Source organism: Neopelma chrysocephalum, unplaced genomic scaffold (genome assembly GCF_003984885.1).
Source record: "Neopelma chrysocephalum unplaced genomic scaffold, ASM398488v2 Primary Assembly neopelma1_22b, whole genome shotgun sequence".
Classification (NCBI taxonomy): domain Eukaryota; kingdom Metazoa; phylum Chordata; class Aves; order Passeriformes; family Pipridae; genus Neopelma; species Neopelma chrysocephalum.
Genome location: NW_020897690.1, coordinates 10,542,092 through 10,555,890, shown reverse-complemented (window position 1 = coordinate 10,555,890; position 13,799 = coordinate 10,542,092). Strand labels below are relative to the sequence as shown.

Below are 13,799 nucleotides of genomic sequence, written 5' to 3'. Positions count from 1 at the left end.
TTTTCTGCTTGGGACCTTTTTGACTGAGTTACCTGAATGGTGCTTCATAGAGGTCAGGAAGAGGAGAGCCTTTTGAAGCATATGCAGAAGTTGGATATATAGAATATACTAAATAATGCAGATATGCGTTCTCATCTTTTATTAATGAGAAAGATGTACCCCATTAAGAAATAAAGCTGTTTAATGGATTTCAGTAGAGAAAAACAGAGAATATGGATTGGAGCTATTTACAGTGCCTACTTCTGTATTTTCCATCTAATTCCTCCTGTTTCTTGAAGTAAAGTAAGTAAAACCTCTGTGTAGGACAGAGACGTGAATGGATATGGGTATTTTGTTTTCTTTTGTCTACTTCAAAAGTAGGCAGGATTGGAATATTGCAGGGATTGCAAGATTTCTGCTTCCAGCAAAGACAGTATTTACCCAGATCAGATCAACATTTTTGAAGGACTTAAGGAAGACAAACTGAGTGTATGCTGTCAGAGCCCTCTGTATGGAGAGGCAGAGCTTGGACCCCAAAAGAACTGTGTCTTTTTATTCCTTTTTAAATTTTTGTGAAAATAGAAATTCTTTTGGCTCTCAGCATACATGTAGAGAGAGAGAGCAAGCTCCATGTTTCTCTCTTGCCATTCCTTGCTCACCTTTTGCTGAATTTTCTATTCCCATGACTTGTGGCTGTTTTTTTAACTTGCTTACTGCCACAGGTAATGAAGTTGGAAGACTGTGGAAAATTGTAGCCTTGCCCACAGGTATCTGCCAACATACCTTAGTACTTGACATCTGCAATGCTCTTGTTCTGATTTTGGTCAGTTCATGCTCAGAAAGAAATAACACCTACTTTGCCTATACTGGATAATGATTACATGAATTTGGAGTGGTTGGGTTTTGTAGGCAGTCAGTGTTAACAGACTGGTTAAGACCCTAGAGACTCACCATTAAAGGTTAATTTTAGATATGGATGGTAAGAGACTGTGCTGGTAGAAAGATCTTAAATCTCAGGAAAGTAGCTTAATGGAGGTTTAAAACCCAGGTCCATGAGGTGGAACCCGAGAAAATGTTCAGATGGACCAGCATAGAAAAGCCAGCAGGGTCACAAATCCAGTCCATCTGTCTCCATCTCATAGTGGTGGCACAGGAGTCTCTGCTTCTTTCTGCCAGTACAAACCTGCAGAAGAAATAATGCATTGTTTCCAAAGACACTGTGTGAACATGAGCATTGATGAAACTGCTTACTGAAGACTGTAAGAAACTGAAGTAGAATATGGTAATGTATGGCATCTGAGGAATCTTTGAGAGAAAGGGAATGGAATTCAGAAATAAAAAAACTAAAATGAATTAATGAAGTTGGATGGTTAGGAAGAACAAGGAAATAATTTACAAGTAGGATGAAGGAGGGAAGGGAAAGCTGGCAGGGAAGCAGGAATCTTGCCAAATACTGAGAGGTGTAAATTAGCGAGTTGAGGCAATTAACTGGAGAAGGTAATTTAGAAGATACATGTTCAGTGACAGGAGGAAATCTGGAAAGCATGAAAAGTTGAAAAGCATCAGATGTGGCAGTGTCTAGAGAGTGGCACATCTGGGATATGTGAAGTTGGAGAGTAAAGCTATTGCAGCAGAAGTATATGGAATTTTGGATGTATGGTGTTGGTGCATCATGGGGCAAAGAGACAACACTTACCTTACTGTTCTTCTGGCAAAATCACACATGCAGTTCTGTGCTCAGCAGCAGATGCCACGTGTGTGAGTGATGTTGAAGACTGAGCAGAGGGGCAATTCACAAAAAAAATAACAAAAGTTTTATGAGGCTGAGGCAACTGTGTCTAGCTTTCTTCACACATTCTCATAAATATCTTGAGAGAATAAATACAAGTGTAATGGAGTGTGGTTATTTCGAATGCTGCAAGTGCTTGTAGCTGGAAATAATAGGATAAAATAAAATTTTGAAAATAAATCCTAATAAGAGAATACCAATAGTAATTCCTGGTATTGAGATTTTCATGAAGTTCTGTAAGTCTCCCATGCAAATTTTAAACATGTCTGGGAAAGAGTAGCATATGTACTATTAGGTTGTATAATCTGCATTGATGGAGGAAAGATATGATGGCTGAGTGAAGCTTTTCTTTCCCTGATACTATTTGCTCAGTGATATGTTTCTCATAGATTCGGCAGTAGCGAATTAGAAATGTGTACCTTCAGTCAAATGTTTGGGTTTGAACAAAACCCTATGAGTACCTTGATTTTTGGGCGCTAAACTTACAGCTTAGTTTTAGATTCCCTGAGGAACTCAGAGTATCTGAGTTCCCACTGATTTTAGCAGTAGCACTGGAAGTTCTGGTTACCATGGACTTAGATCCAGCTTCAGCGGTGACTTTCAGACATGTTGGTGATTACGTTATGGTGCTATATGTAGAACGTTTTACAAGAAAAAGAAAGAAAATTTAGATTCATTAAGTGCTTGCTCACATTTAACAGCTCAAATACAGAATAAAATCATGGAGAAAATTGCCATTTTCATCAGTACAGATAACACAATTTTAGTATCAGGGATTTCTTTTAGTGGGCACTTTTTTGTGTCTCCTTAATTGCCTCCCTGAAAGAGTATAAAGCATTAGAGAAATAAATTTTCTCCATCTTAAAGGTAATGCCCTTCTCCTTTCCCATTTTTTCTTTTATTTTTTACTTTTTAAAATACAGAATACAACAAAGTAACTTCAAGAATCACCTTGTCAGTAATATAATCCAAGCAGTAAAATGCCAGTCAAGCCAATGTTTGTTCTGTTCTTTTCAGTTTCCATGAACACTGTCAGGGTATTATGAGGATTGACTGTCCTGCCTATTGCTATTATAGTTCTTGTTTTGTTTGCTTGCATTACTGTGATACCTAAGAGGTCTAGTCATGGAACAAAGTTCTGCATGCAAATATGCAACATGAGATGGATCTCCTCTCAGTGTGTTTGTAGTAGCAGGGGAGAGCCTCTCGCTAGCCTAAAAAAACAACAGAAAGGAGAGAGAAAGTACCCCCAGCCCCTGGGCACTGTGTATTGCTGAAAACAATCTCTGTAGACAAATGTTCCCACTTGTACCAAACAAAATCTCCCCATTGGTCCGCAGTTGTAATGAAGTGAGACTGCAGAAGGCACACACCCTACTCAGTGGTGCTGCTTCAGCATCACAGGTGCAGGGACAAGCAAAGGGACAGAACTGGTTTTTGGGTTAGTTTTGCAGGGGAAGGCTGTGAGCTTTGGTGTGAAATTGAATGTAAACTGGATACCCATCTACTATCAAAAAGCAAATAAGAAACATCCATTTGCACAGCAGCCCAAAACATGCTAGATGGACTTGTGAGAGATGCATAACACTGGCATTTCCATCAGGAAGACCATGATTTGTAGGTTTCCTCATACACTACCGCATTTGTTAGCATAAGATCTGTCTCAGTAAGGGCTTGAACTGCAGTGCCTTACTAAGTTAGGGCTGTTAGCATCAAACAGTGACTACTGAAGCATCACCTAGGAATGTGAGATCTCCCATGTCAGTGAGGCTAATCCCACGTAATCCCAGAACACAAATCAGATTCTCAGTTTATCTGAGGCAACCATTTGTTCCCTGAGGTAGACACATTACATCATGTTTCCTCAAAGTGACTTTTCTTCTGGTCTCTGAAAAATGCTGATGCCCTGCATGCTCCATGCAAACACAGTGTTCAGAATGCCTTCATGAAACATGTTCCTGGGATCTTCCATGCAAGTGTATTCATGAGTTTGTTCAAGTATTGGCAACTCTATCCTCAAAACAAGGTGAAGAGAGAGAGTTGAATTATGTTATGCCTCTTTATGGACAACTGGTCTGGGTCTAGAAACCTTTATCAGCCCAGCTGTCATTTGCTGTTGCCGGGACCCCTCCTTGTCCCGTGACACATGTGTTTCCCCACCATGGAAGGCTGTATTTCTTTCCTTTCAATGCTTTTCTAGAAGGCTTTTTTTGTTTGTAAAGTCCAGCCATAATGGTTCTTCCTTATCCTTGCTCATAGAAAGCACATGCAATCAAAGCATTGCCTGAAGGAACTGCAGGCTTTAGGATGGGCCCTGTGACTTGTCAGATGCTTTGGGATGAAAGTATGTATTCCTATACTATTTCTTAAACACGTTTCCTTCTAGATGTGGCTTTATCTCAGGGATTCTATGAAGCTTTTGTTCCATTTGCCCCTTAGCACTGATAAAAAAAGTTGCATGCCCATGACAATACAGCAAGATCTGTGCTTTTCTATGCTCCCACAATGGCTACCTGTTTTTGTTTTGATTTTCTGGGACACAGTAATTATTAAACTAACCTCACACTTCTAAAAAATTATGGAATTTCACACTTCATATTTACAGACCAAAGGTTAATCTTTAAACCGAGGTTTGTAACCATTTGTTAAGCCTCTTGTTTTCTTAATATGACTGATTTCTTTCTCTTGTTATTCAAAGGACACAGCAAATAATTGATTAGGAAATAGCTTTCTTCTACAGCCTGTTTTGTGTCTTTGTTTAGTTGTTCTCACCACAAGAGCCCTGCAAAAGCCTTGGGTCACAGACTTCGCTGCTGCCAGCAGGTGCTGCCTTGCCTTCACCACAGATGATGCAAAAACTGCACAAACAGCTTTCTGCTCTTTGATGGGCCCACCACTCCCCAGATGTTCATTAAGAGCAAAATTTATCCCATTCGTGTGAATAAGGTGTGCAAATGATATTATATGCTGCATTTCAACATGAAAGAAACCAGCCCTTGTTTTTAGCATTGCTCTTCCTTGAGATATCTACAATATATCGGCTGGTGGGCTTGCGGTATACTTTATTGATGCTGAACAGTCTCCCAGTGTTTGTTGTTGAAGTTCACCCCTTGTTGTTTTATCTATTTTATTAGAAATATCATACTAAAGAAAATTGTAGTGACAACTCACGCCCCCAGGCTTGAGAATTATTTTCAGGCTATCTGAAATCAGCATGTAGATTTTCCTGGGGTTTCCCAAAGGGACTCTTGGAGCACAAGTGTGAGACTGCCCTGCTTGAGGTGCTCTCACCAGGAGATGATGCCCTTTGTAAGGCACTACCTGGGCTAGGTACTCAGCACAATCTAAAACTTAGGCCCCTTGCATGAATCTCAGGATAGGCATCCCAAATTGCTGCCATTTCTTGAAGGAAAGTTGATATCCATCTGTTTAGTGCCTGCACACTAAATATTTGACTTTACACACAAATATATTTGTGTGTGAGTATATATATGTATCAGTGGATGTAGATACACACACACTTGGCAGCTTTTCGGCATCATCCCGTTCATCCAGAGTGGTTGCTGTGGCACATCTGCTTCTGAAGGGTGGGTGTTTATATGCTGAGGCCAAGGAGCCTGCATAATACTTTTAACTCTGGCATCACTCTGCCAGGTTGGCTTGGACCTGTCTTTCTCCTAGATGAGTTTTAATTCCCCCCTTTATAATTTCTTTGTGTGAACTACTTTTTGATCTGCTGTTGAAATGTGATTATATGAAACTCAGCGATTGTTGTCATATAACTTATTTTTCTACTATGTTTACATGTAGATGGTTAGTCAATAAATAAATCTGAAATTGATCATAAATAGTTACCATTAGCTTATATTCCTGAGCACTGGAAAACAGCAAATAGTTCGGGAGTTATTAGTGTATTCTAGTAGGCAATTATTTGCTAGTGCAGCTAAATCAAACTCCTGTCTGACCTGCACTGATGCTAAATTTCACATCAGCTGTAGGATTCTGCTCACCAAACTTCGCATATGTTAGTGTCAGTTTAGGCTGCTTCTACTGCAGATGAAGAAAGCCAAAACCTTTGGGAGTACACTTCTCCCCTCCTTCTTTAGGAACAAAATGTCCTCCATTCTCTCTCTCCCTGAACTTCAGAAAAGGCTGGGTGCCTGACTTGCTTGTAATGAACCAGTGTAGGTGACATACATCTTAGGCAATTAACTACAGCACATTGGTGTCTGGCAAATTTAGAAACATTTTCTAAAGGAGATAAAACCCTCAAAATAACCTTGGCTAGAAATATTGATAAAACTTGAGTGTCGTAAAAATGGTGTTGGGTATCTCATTTAGCAGTAAACTTATTTCAAGGTGATATAAGAAGTTGTATGAAACAAATATTGGACTGTATAAAGAAACATTAAAGGTTTGATGAAGTAGCTCTGGTAGTTTGAAGAGTGAGGTATAAAGAGTCTTTTGATTTAATCTGTGGCTGAAGCCCTATCGTAATTGAAGATATGATCTGTTGTCACCGGTACTTTCTAGGAGCTTTCCTAAAATCAGCTAAGGCCCCAGAAAAAAAAAACAACCTCTAAAGCGACCCATTTCAAACCATTTTGCATTTTTATTTTTTTTTAGTAATTTGTGTGGATCAAAATTCTGAAAAAATTAGAAATGTCCATGTAACGTTAGAGCTTAGTGCTTCTCTGTACCCCTCTGACCTTACCCCACACTGCCAAGCAGAATCCCAGTTTCCAATGTAGAGGGAGAGGTGGCTGTTGCTTGGAAGTTTTGAAATTGCCTGCTTATAGAATAAGCTCTAAAGTCGCCCTTTAAGGAGGAGAAGGTTTGAAGTACTCCATAGGATTACAGTGACATTTGCTAGCATGTTCCAAGGAACTGGTCACCAGTCTTATTGAAATATTTTTTCTCAGTGGGATTCACACTGTTCATTCATTCAGTCCTTTGGCAGCTTGTACTCTTTGTTAATAAATACCAAGATGATAATCTGTCAGGTAGAATTCCTGTCTCCTCTGAAATCCATAGCAAAACTCCCACATAATTGAGTGGAACAAGCTGCTTGAAAATCCTAATATTTTGTGCTCTACTTTTCTTGTTTTAATGCTCTTAATCTCCTTGTTGGAAATGGACCGTCTTTTTTTACCGGTGCTACAAACAGTTTATTGCTTTTCTGTTTCTAAGGCAAAATATGTTTTCCTATTTCCAAGGAAGATATCTTTGTATTTATTAGCCATGACCCATCCATACATTTCTGAAAGAACAGCGTCTGTCATTAAGACCCACCTAAGATGATCAAATGGGTTAGGGCAGATTTCATACTAAGTTTATACTGACAGAAACTTGCAGGTTCAAGAGCAGGCCTAAAGATTCTAATGAAACTTCAGGTATACAAAAAAACCTGAAGTTATACCATGGACTGAAATACAGTTGCTTGCCCATAGCAACTGAAGCCAAATACACTCACCCCTAGCTAAAGGTCCTTCTACCTCCTAAGATTCTGTTTTATGAAAGTAATTATTTCTGAAAGGTGGGACTGAGAGAATGGAAAAAGTTTTCAAGGTAAAACTGCTGAATGTGCTAAGTGGGGAGATAGGAACTGCCAGACATGGGGACTTCCCAGGCCTTACTCCCTGTATTGTTTAAGCCTATTCATCAATTACAGGCAGGTTGGCAGAGTTACAGTGATGATGTAAAAAAATAGTAAGATCTTAAAAATTTGGGGGAATGGGTGTCCCAGATTTGTGTCACTGCTAACAAAAAAGATGCATCTCATTTTAGAGCCTACACAGCATGCTGGTGTAGCTGTCTCAGCCATGTGATATAAAGCCCCATATTAAGAGAAAATATTAAGATAATTTGGTAACAAGACAAACTGCAGTGAGTCTGCTTCATTCATTCCCATTCTCACAGAGCTGCTGCTTTGCGTTGTGTGTGCAGATGTACCGATGTCTCACAGTCTCGGATGGAAACAGGAAGCTTTAGCAAGAACACTCACACGGCTGTGTGATGTGTAAAGGTCTACTGTACCTCAGCCTGCAGAACTATAGGTTTGCAAAGCAGATACCTCTGGAAGATTTGCAGTGTCTGTCTGGACAATATGTGTTCTCTGATCAGTATGTACAAGAGAGCAGAATGGCATCTTGGAAGAGCAGTTGGAAGGGAAATAAAAAAGGGAAATGGGAAACAGAAAAAGTAAAGTTTGAAAATGAACGTGAAAAGGGGCCTCACTGGATTGAGGAATTTTTTGGTGAATAAGGCACTGACTTCAGTGGGTATAAGGCCGTGATTGAAGAATCACAGAGCCGTGAAGGTTGGAAGGGACCCCAAAGGTCTCCAGTTTGACAACCTGAATCAAGCAGATTCCATTGGAGCAGGTTAATCAGGGCTTTGCCCAAGCTGAGTTCAGCCACCTTCAAGGATCAGGATTCCACAGCTTCTCTGGGTGCCTGTTTCAATGTCCAGCCATTCCCATGGTAAAAAATATTTTCCTCGTATTGAGTAGGAATGTGGTATTGTAGCGTGCTTTCCTTATTGCATATCACAATGAGACTCCCCACTCATTCTCTTCTTAAGAACAAATGCAGTTCTCTTAGCCTCTCCTCATGTGTCTTGGGCTCCAGTCCCCTGACCAACTGCTGATGCAGTAATGTATTCAGCTTGGAGTTGTGCAACGGGACCCTCAGGACTTCTTCTGCACAGTCAGTTTTAAGGTAGCAAGTTTTTGTCCTGCGTGGGCTTTTTCCATCCCAGACACGGGACTTTTCATCCTCACTCCCTGAGGATTCTCTCAGCCCGTTTCTCCAGTCTGTCTAGGTGGCTCCAGATAGGAACCGTGTCCAGCAATGTGTGGACTATTCCCCAAGTCTGGTGTAACGTGCAGACTTGCAGAGAGTGCAAAGAAACCATATGCCAAAGTTCTTCATTGAGATAGGTAATTTCTCACTGAAGTCTTAACATCTTGTGAGCAGGATGAGAGGAGTTGCAAGCACAAACAGCTTCATGGCATGAGCTTATGAGCAACTGGTGAAAAATAATTATTAATGTCACTGCAGGTAGTTCTCTACTACAGAGTGAAGTTCATACTGCTTTATCGCTAGTCCATCATTGGATAGAGCAATGGAGGACAGTTTCTAAAATCTACACTTTGGGCTGTGTTTTAGGATGAACCACACTTAAGTATATAGACTGAGTGGGGGAAATGGTGTATCATGTGTCTGGGACAGCTCAGCCATCTGAGACAGTCTTTAACGGTTGAAGTAGATTTCCCAGTCTGTGTATAGAAGAAGAGTTTATTTTCCTTTAGTTGATCTCTCCATCAGATGATTTCCAGCCTGATGTCACAGCTGCGTGATTTGTGTAACATATCCAGACTACTCCTTTTAGAGTTAATAGTTTCATTATTGCTACCTTTTGGTTTTATTTCCCAAGCTTTTAACCCTCGGGGTGCTGCCAGAACTGCCACATTGTTCCCCTATTGTATGTTCACAGGCATGTTTCTCAGTATTTTCTTTCCCTTCGGAGAAAATTGTAGGAGCCTAGTAGCAATTCCCAAATCCCTAAAAAGTGATTAGCGGTTATTGTTCTGTAAGTGCCTAATAGGGAGATTAAGACAGGCCACCAGGTGTTTACACAATAACACTCGGTAGCATGGAAATTCAGCTCTAGTTATTACATGGTGTAAAGGGGGTAAATGCCTGCCCTTGGAGAAACCAGCAATTATTTTGATGCTTGTATTACACCTCATTTTCTCTAGTAAATTGTGCGGTTCGGTTATTTCTTAACTTTTCATTCCCTGATAGGGATTTGTCTGTGTTTCGTTGTAGCAGGATTGATCTGTAACCACAAGATCAGTTTCTATTAAAGGTGTTTTTCTTGCACAGTCAGTTGACTGCAAAGCTGCATTTTTAGTACACCCCTTTGTATCTAACATGACATATTTGTATACAGAAACAATGGAAGGGGGCTATGCTTCACGCTGCAGGTTTGAAATAAGTGATGGCAAAATAGCTTAGAAAGTAGAGCTTTCTGCTCTTCTGCAGCAAATTGTATCATTCACAATGTCTTTTTTTCTGTTTCAGGAGGTTGGAAGCATTATCGGAAAGGTCAGAAAATTACTTTATTTATATTCATGTCAAAATATTGCATATCAGTTCTCTTTTTTAGCCCAGGCTAACGTTTTTTTCTGTTTCTTTAACAGAAAGGTGAGACAGTGAAGAAGATGAGAGAGGAGGTAAGACAAGCCTTGATGTCTTCACTTACCTTTCTTTCCAGCTCAGAGAACAGGGAATTCAGCATATGCAGACTGATGCTGCCATCAAGTGGGCAGTTAATTTAACGTCACCATTCTTAGCAAGTGGTGGTGTATAAATATGCTGGCCCAAATTAAACATTATTGTTAATGTAACCTTCTTATCGCAGCAGCAGTCTGGAGTCTTTCATTCCCACAGCGATATGTCTGCTGGTGTCTTATCTCAGGAACAGCTTACCTGCATTATTCTGTGCATCAAGCCCATTATATCTTTCATTAACATACCAACATTGGTCCTGCATGGGGCTTGGCCTCCTCCTAGGCAGTTTCCAAAAATCTGAAACCAAGCATTAGACTGATGCACGTCAAGTTTGAGGGTATACGCAAGCTTAGCAGAGCTGGAGACAGACTTCTGTAAGCCAAAACATCCCTCTGCCATGTCTTGGCAAAGCCTTAACCCTTCCTCAGTTTGCATCTTTGAATAGGATGTGGGCAGGGTAGACCTGCACACCTACCATTCACATCCTTTGAAAAGGTTGTAGACACAAAATGATTAACTAAAACAGGGCACTGCATAAACCTCAGTCTCCCCATTGTCCACAGGTTTCTTTCCCTGCCACAGAGCAACCTGCACTGTCTTCAGAGAGGTATGCGCAGGTGGAGGTTACAGACTCACACTGGTCTGCAAGGCATCACATCTTACCTGGAGATCTGGCTCATTTTTCTTCTTTGAAGCTACTGTTAAAAGTATAAGTCAAAAGACTAAATCCTACTGTTTAAAACTTTAGGAATGTAGTGTATAGAGGATGCCTCAGGAAAAGTCAGTTTGGTTCTAGTAAAGCTGCAGTACATTACTATGTCAACTGCTTTGTTGTTTTATCCAGTGATAGAAGGTCTGTGGCAAGAAAATGTCAAAGTATTTTAGTAAAGAAAATTGTGGACATCCATCTTTAAATATACACAATAGGGATTTCATTGTCAGGCTGAGTTCAGAGCTCCTTTTTTGATCATAAGAGCTTTCACCCATGTTTTCACACATAAGTACATTTGCTAAGACTTAAACAAAAAGGTAAGAAAAAATGTTTCCAATATACTAGGTAATCCTACCAGTTGATTAAACACATTTTAGTTTAATTATTAATTATGATCATGAGCAGATATCTGTGGATATAAATTGCATGCACAGAAGGGAAGCTGTAATTGGAGAGTGTTCCTGACTTCGGAGTTAAACATCTTAGAGAAGAGTTATGATCCTTGGTTGTCTTTCAAGATAAATATCAAATGTTCTTCTTCCAATCCAGGAAACCACTGTCATGTATCTGTGGTCAAAAGACGCTGTATTTGGTTGGTTGGTTTTTTCAAATAACGGAATTATAAGCATCTTTATATCAGTAAAGGACTAAGAGGCTATGCCTCCACATCATGATACCTTGGTCCCCCTTTAAATTACTACTTTCTTCAATACTTCTTTAAAAGAAAAAAGGCAATCTTTCTTTTGGCTTTCCTGACAGATGTGGCATATTGCATGCCAACTTTATGATATAAAATGTAACTCTGTCTTACTCTGTCATTGGGGAAATGTCAGAGACAACTTCAGGCCTAAAGAAAAGTACAAAAACCTCAGTTCTGTGCTCAGGTCTGTGGCAGCAAGATTTTTCTATCAGTAGTCTTGGGCTTCATTTTTTTCTTATTGTGTGTGGGCGCTTACATGTGGGGAAATATGGTCTTTTGCTGTAGAGAAGCAGTGAGGGTGGGAATAAGGTCTGGGACACACAGCACATCAGATGCTTATGGTGACCCTGAGGGCAAAGGGCCGTATTAACCCAGGTTGTCTCACATTTGCTTCAGGCCCTGATCCCCAAGATCAGTGCCTGTGGATGAGTTGAGGCTCCAGTGACTTGTTAGGCTGCATTAACACATTTCCATGCCTGAAACCTCAGGGAACGTATAGAGTGGGTCTTCCCTGAACTGGATTTGATCATTATCTACACCAAGATCCTCTTAAATAAATACATATCAAAATACAAATATATAAAACCCCGTGGTTTAGGGGCTTTCTCTGTGCTACCACAGTAGCATAAAGAGGACTGAGTATACCTGAGAGCCATCCTGGCTCATCTCCAAGGCTTATCAGTCCATATTGATTGACTGCCTTCACATGAGACACATCCCTCTATAAGGAGCCTTCTCCATAGTGTAAAGTAATGCCCCAGCTGGAGAGGTCAAACCCTGCCTTTGAGGCTTGAAACCAGAGAGTTGCGTCATTCCTGGGAGATGTTGATGCCCCCTGGAGACAACCACCTTGTCTTAAATTATGCAGCTGCAGTCCTACTTAAGGTTAATCCTCCAAGAGGGAAGGAAAGAGACCTGATTATGCAATTATTTGCAACTTTTGAGTTACAGAGGTGTGATTTGCATATTGCAAAGAAGGCTGTGTAAGTATTTACTCCGACAGGATCCTGCTTCCCACAGTTAGATGAATTTTTGAAATGAGATCAGTTTATGCTGAAATTAAATGATGTTGGGGCTGCAGTTGTAGGGGAGGGAATTAGATGCCTCAAGATATTCCTTCCCAAACTATATCCCTAATCCTGCTTAGTTTGCTCCCTGGGAAGTATAACTTTGAAAAATATTTGTTCATTTTGACAGAGTGGCGCTCGAATCAATATTTCAGAAGGCACTTGTCCAGAGAGAATTGTGACAATAACAGGCCCAACAGATGCAATTTTTAAAGCTTTTTCTATGATTGCACTAAAATTTGAAGAGGTAAGCAAATAAAATATGGGGGGGCTCTCTCTTCAAGTTGAAATACAAACACTGTTTGAATTTTCTCGTGTTTGCTTTAATATTAAATAGAATTTGTTTAATGTTCTATTTAATAACAATGAAAGTGGTTGTATTTTTATAAATGCTTTTGGCAGCAATGCTGAAGAAAAATAATGGGTCAATTTACAAGCTGTTAGATCATTTCTTTTGCTTTTTGGAGGCTTCAGGGAACAGCAATTGCTTTTAGTAATGTGCACTAATGGTAGGAAAAATGTCTTGTAAAAATTCTAGTCCCATTGTGGGTTTGGTTTGAAAAGAATAATTGCCTAACTTTTAACTTTGTTTTTATGTAAACTCAGTTGGTATTGATGTAAATTTTAGATAGGTCAAAATGAATATATAACTCATTTAACTAAAAAATTTTTATTTTAAAAACAAACTGTATGATTTCCACTTACTATATTTAAAGCTTGGCTTTTAAAATCAATTAAAATAAAGGCACCAAGAGAAAGTAAGACAAGAGCTCAATTCACTGTAGAATAATTGTTCTGTGCAGATACATGCATAAAGTGCTGAGATCTCCTTCAGTTTCATGGACCAACTACAATTAATCAGGAACTTCACAGAAAAGACAGTAGAGTACAGAACACGAACCCTGGTCACCCTGGAGAGGATTTAATTCCCTCTACTTTTGAAAATCATATGTCTAGTCCAGGCATCTCTCCTGTCATTTCTGGAGAGACAGATGCTCTTGCAGAAAGCAGTTCACCTTTTCCTAAAGGAAGAGCCTGCAGACAGGTGGGCTGAATCACCTACAGCAGAAGAAAGGCATAAGCCATATGACTTGCAACTTGCAACTTCACAACATGATTAAAAACTCATTCGAATTTTTACTACTTTCTGATCCTGGATCCACGACTTCGAGTCTCTCATAATCTGACACTTTCTTTTCACTCCTCACCTGAATTTATTCATGAACAGTTTATGCAGCTTTGTGGCACTGGTTTA

General features: G+C 39.8%; 1 protein-coding gene across 19 annotated transcripts in view; it reads left to right on the top strand.

The window, feature by feature from the left end:
• Positions 1-13,799, top strand: part of LOC113965893 (poly(rC)-binding protein 3-like) — a 396,197-nt gene that overhangs the window by 336,480 nt on the left and 45,918 nt on the right. For all 19 annotated transcript variants that reach the window (XM_027680049.1, XM_027680041.1, XM_027679995.1 and 16 more), the window contains 3 exons: positions 9,856-9,879; positions 9,975-10,007; positions 12,675-12,791. In XM_027680049.1, coding sequence (XP_027535850.1) covers positions 9,856-9,879; positions 9,975-10,007; positions 12,675-12,791 — 174 coding nt within the window. The remainder of the gene's footprint in view (positions 1-9,855; positions 9,880-9,974; positions 10,008-12,674; positions 12,792-13,799) is intronic.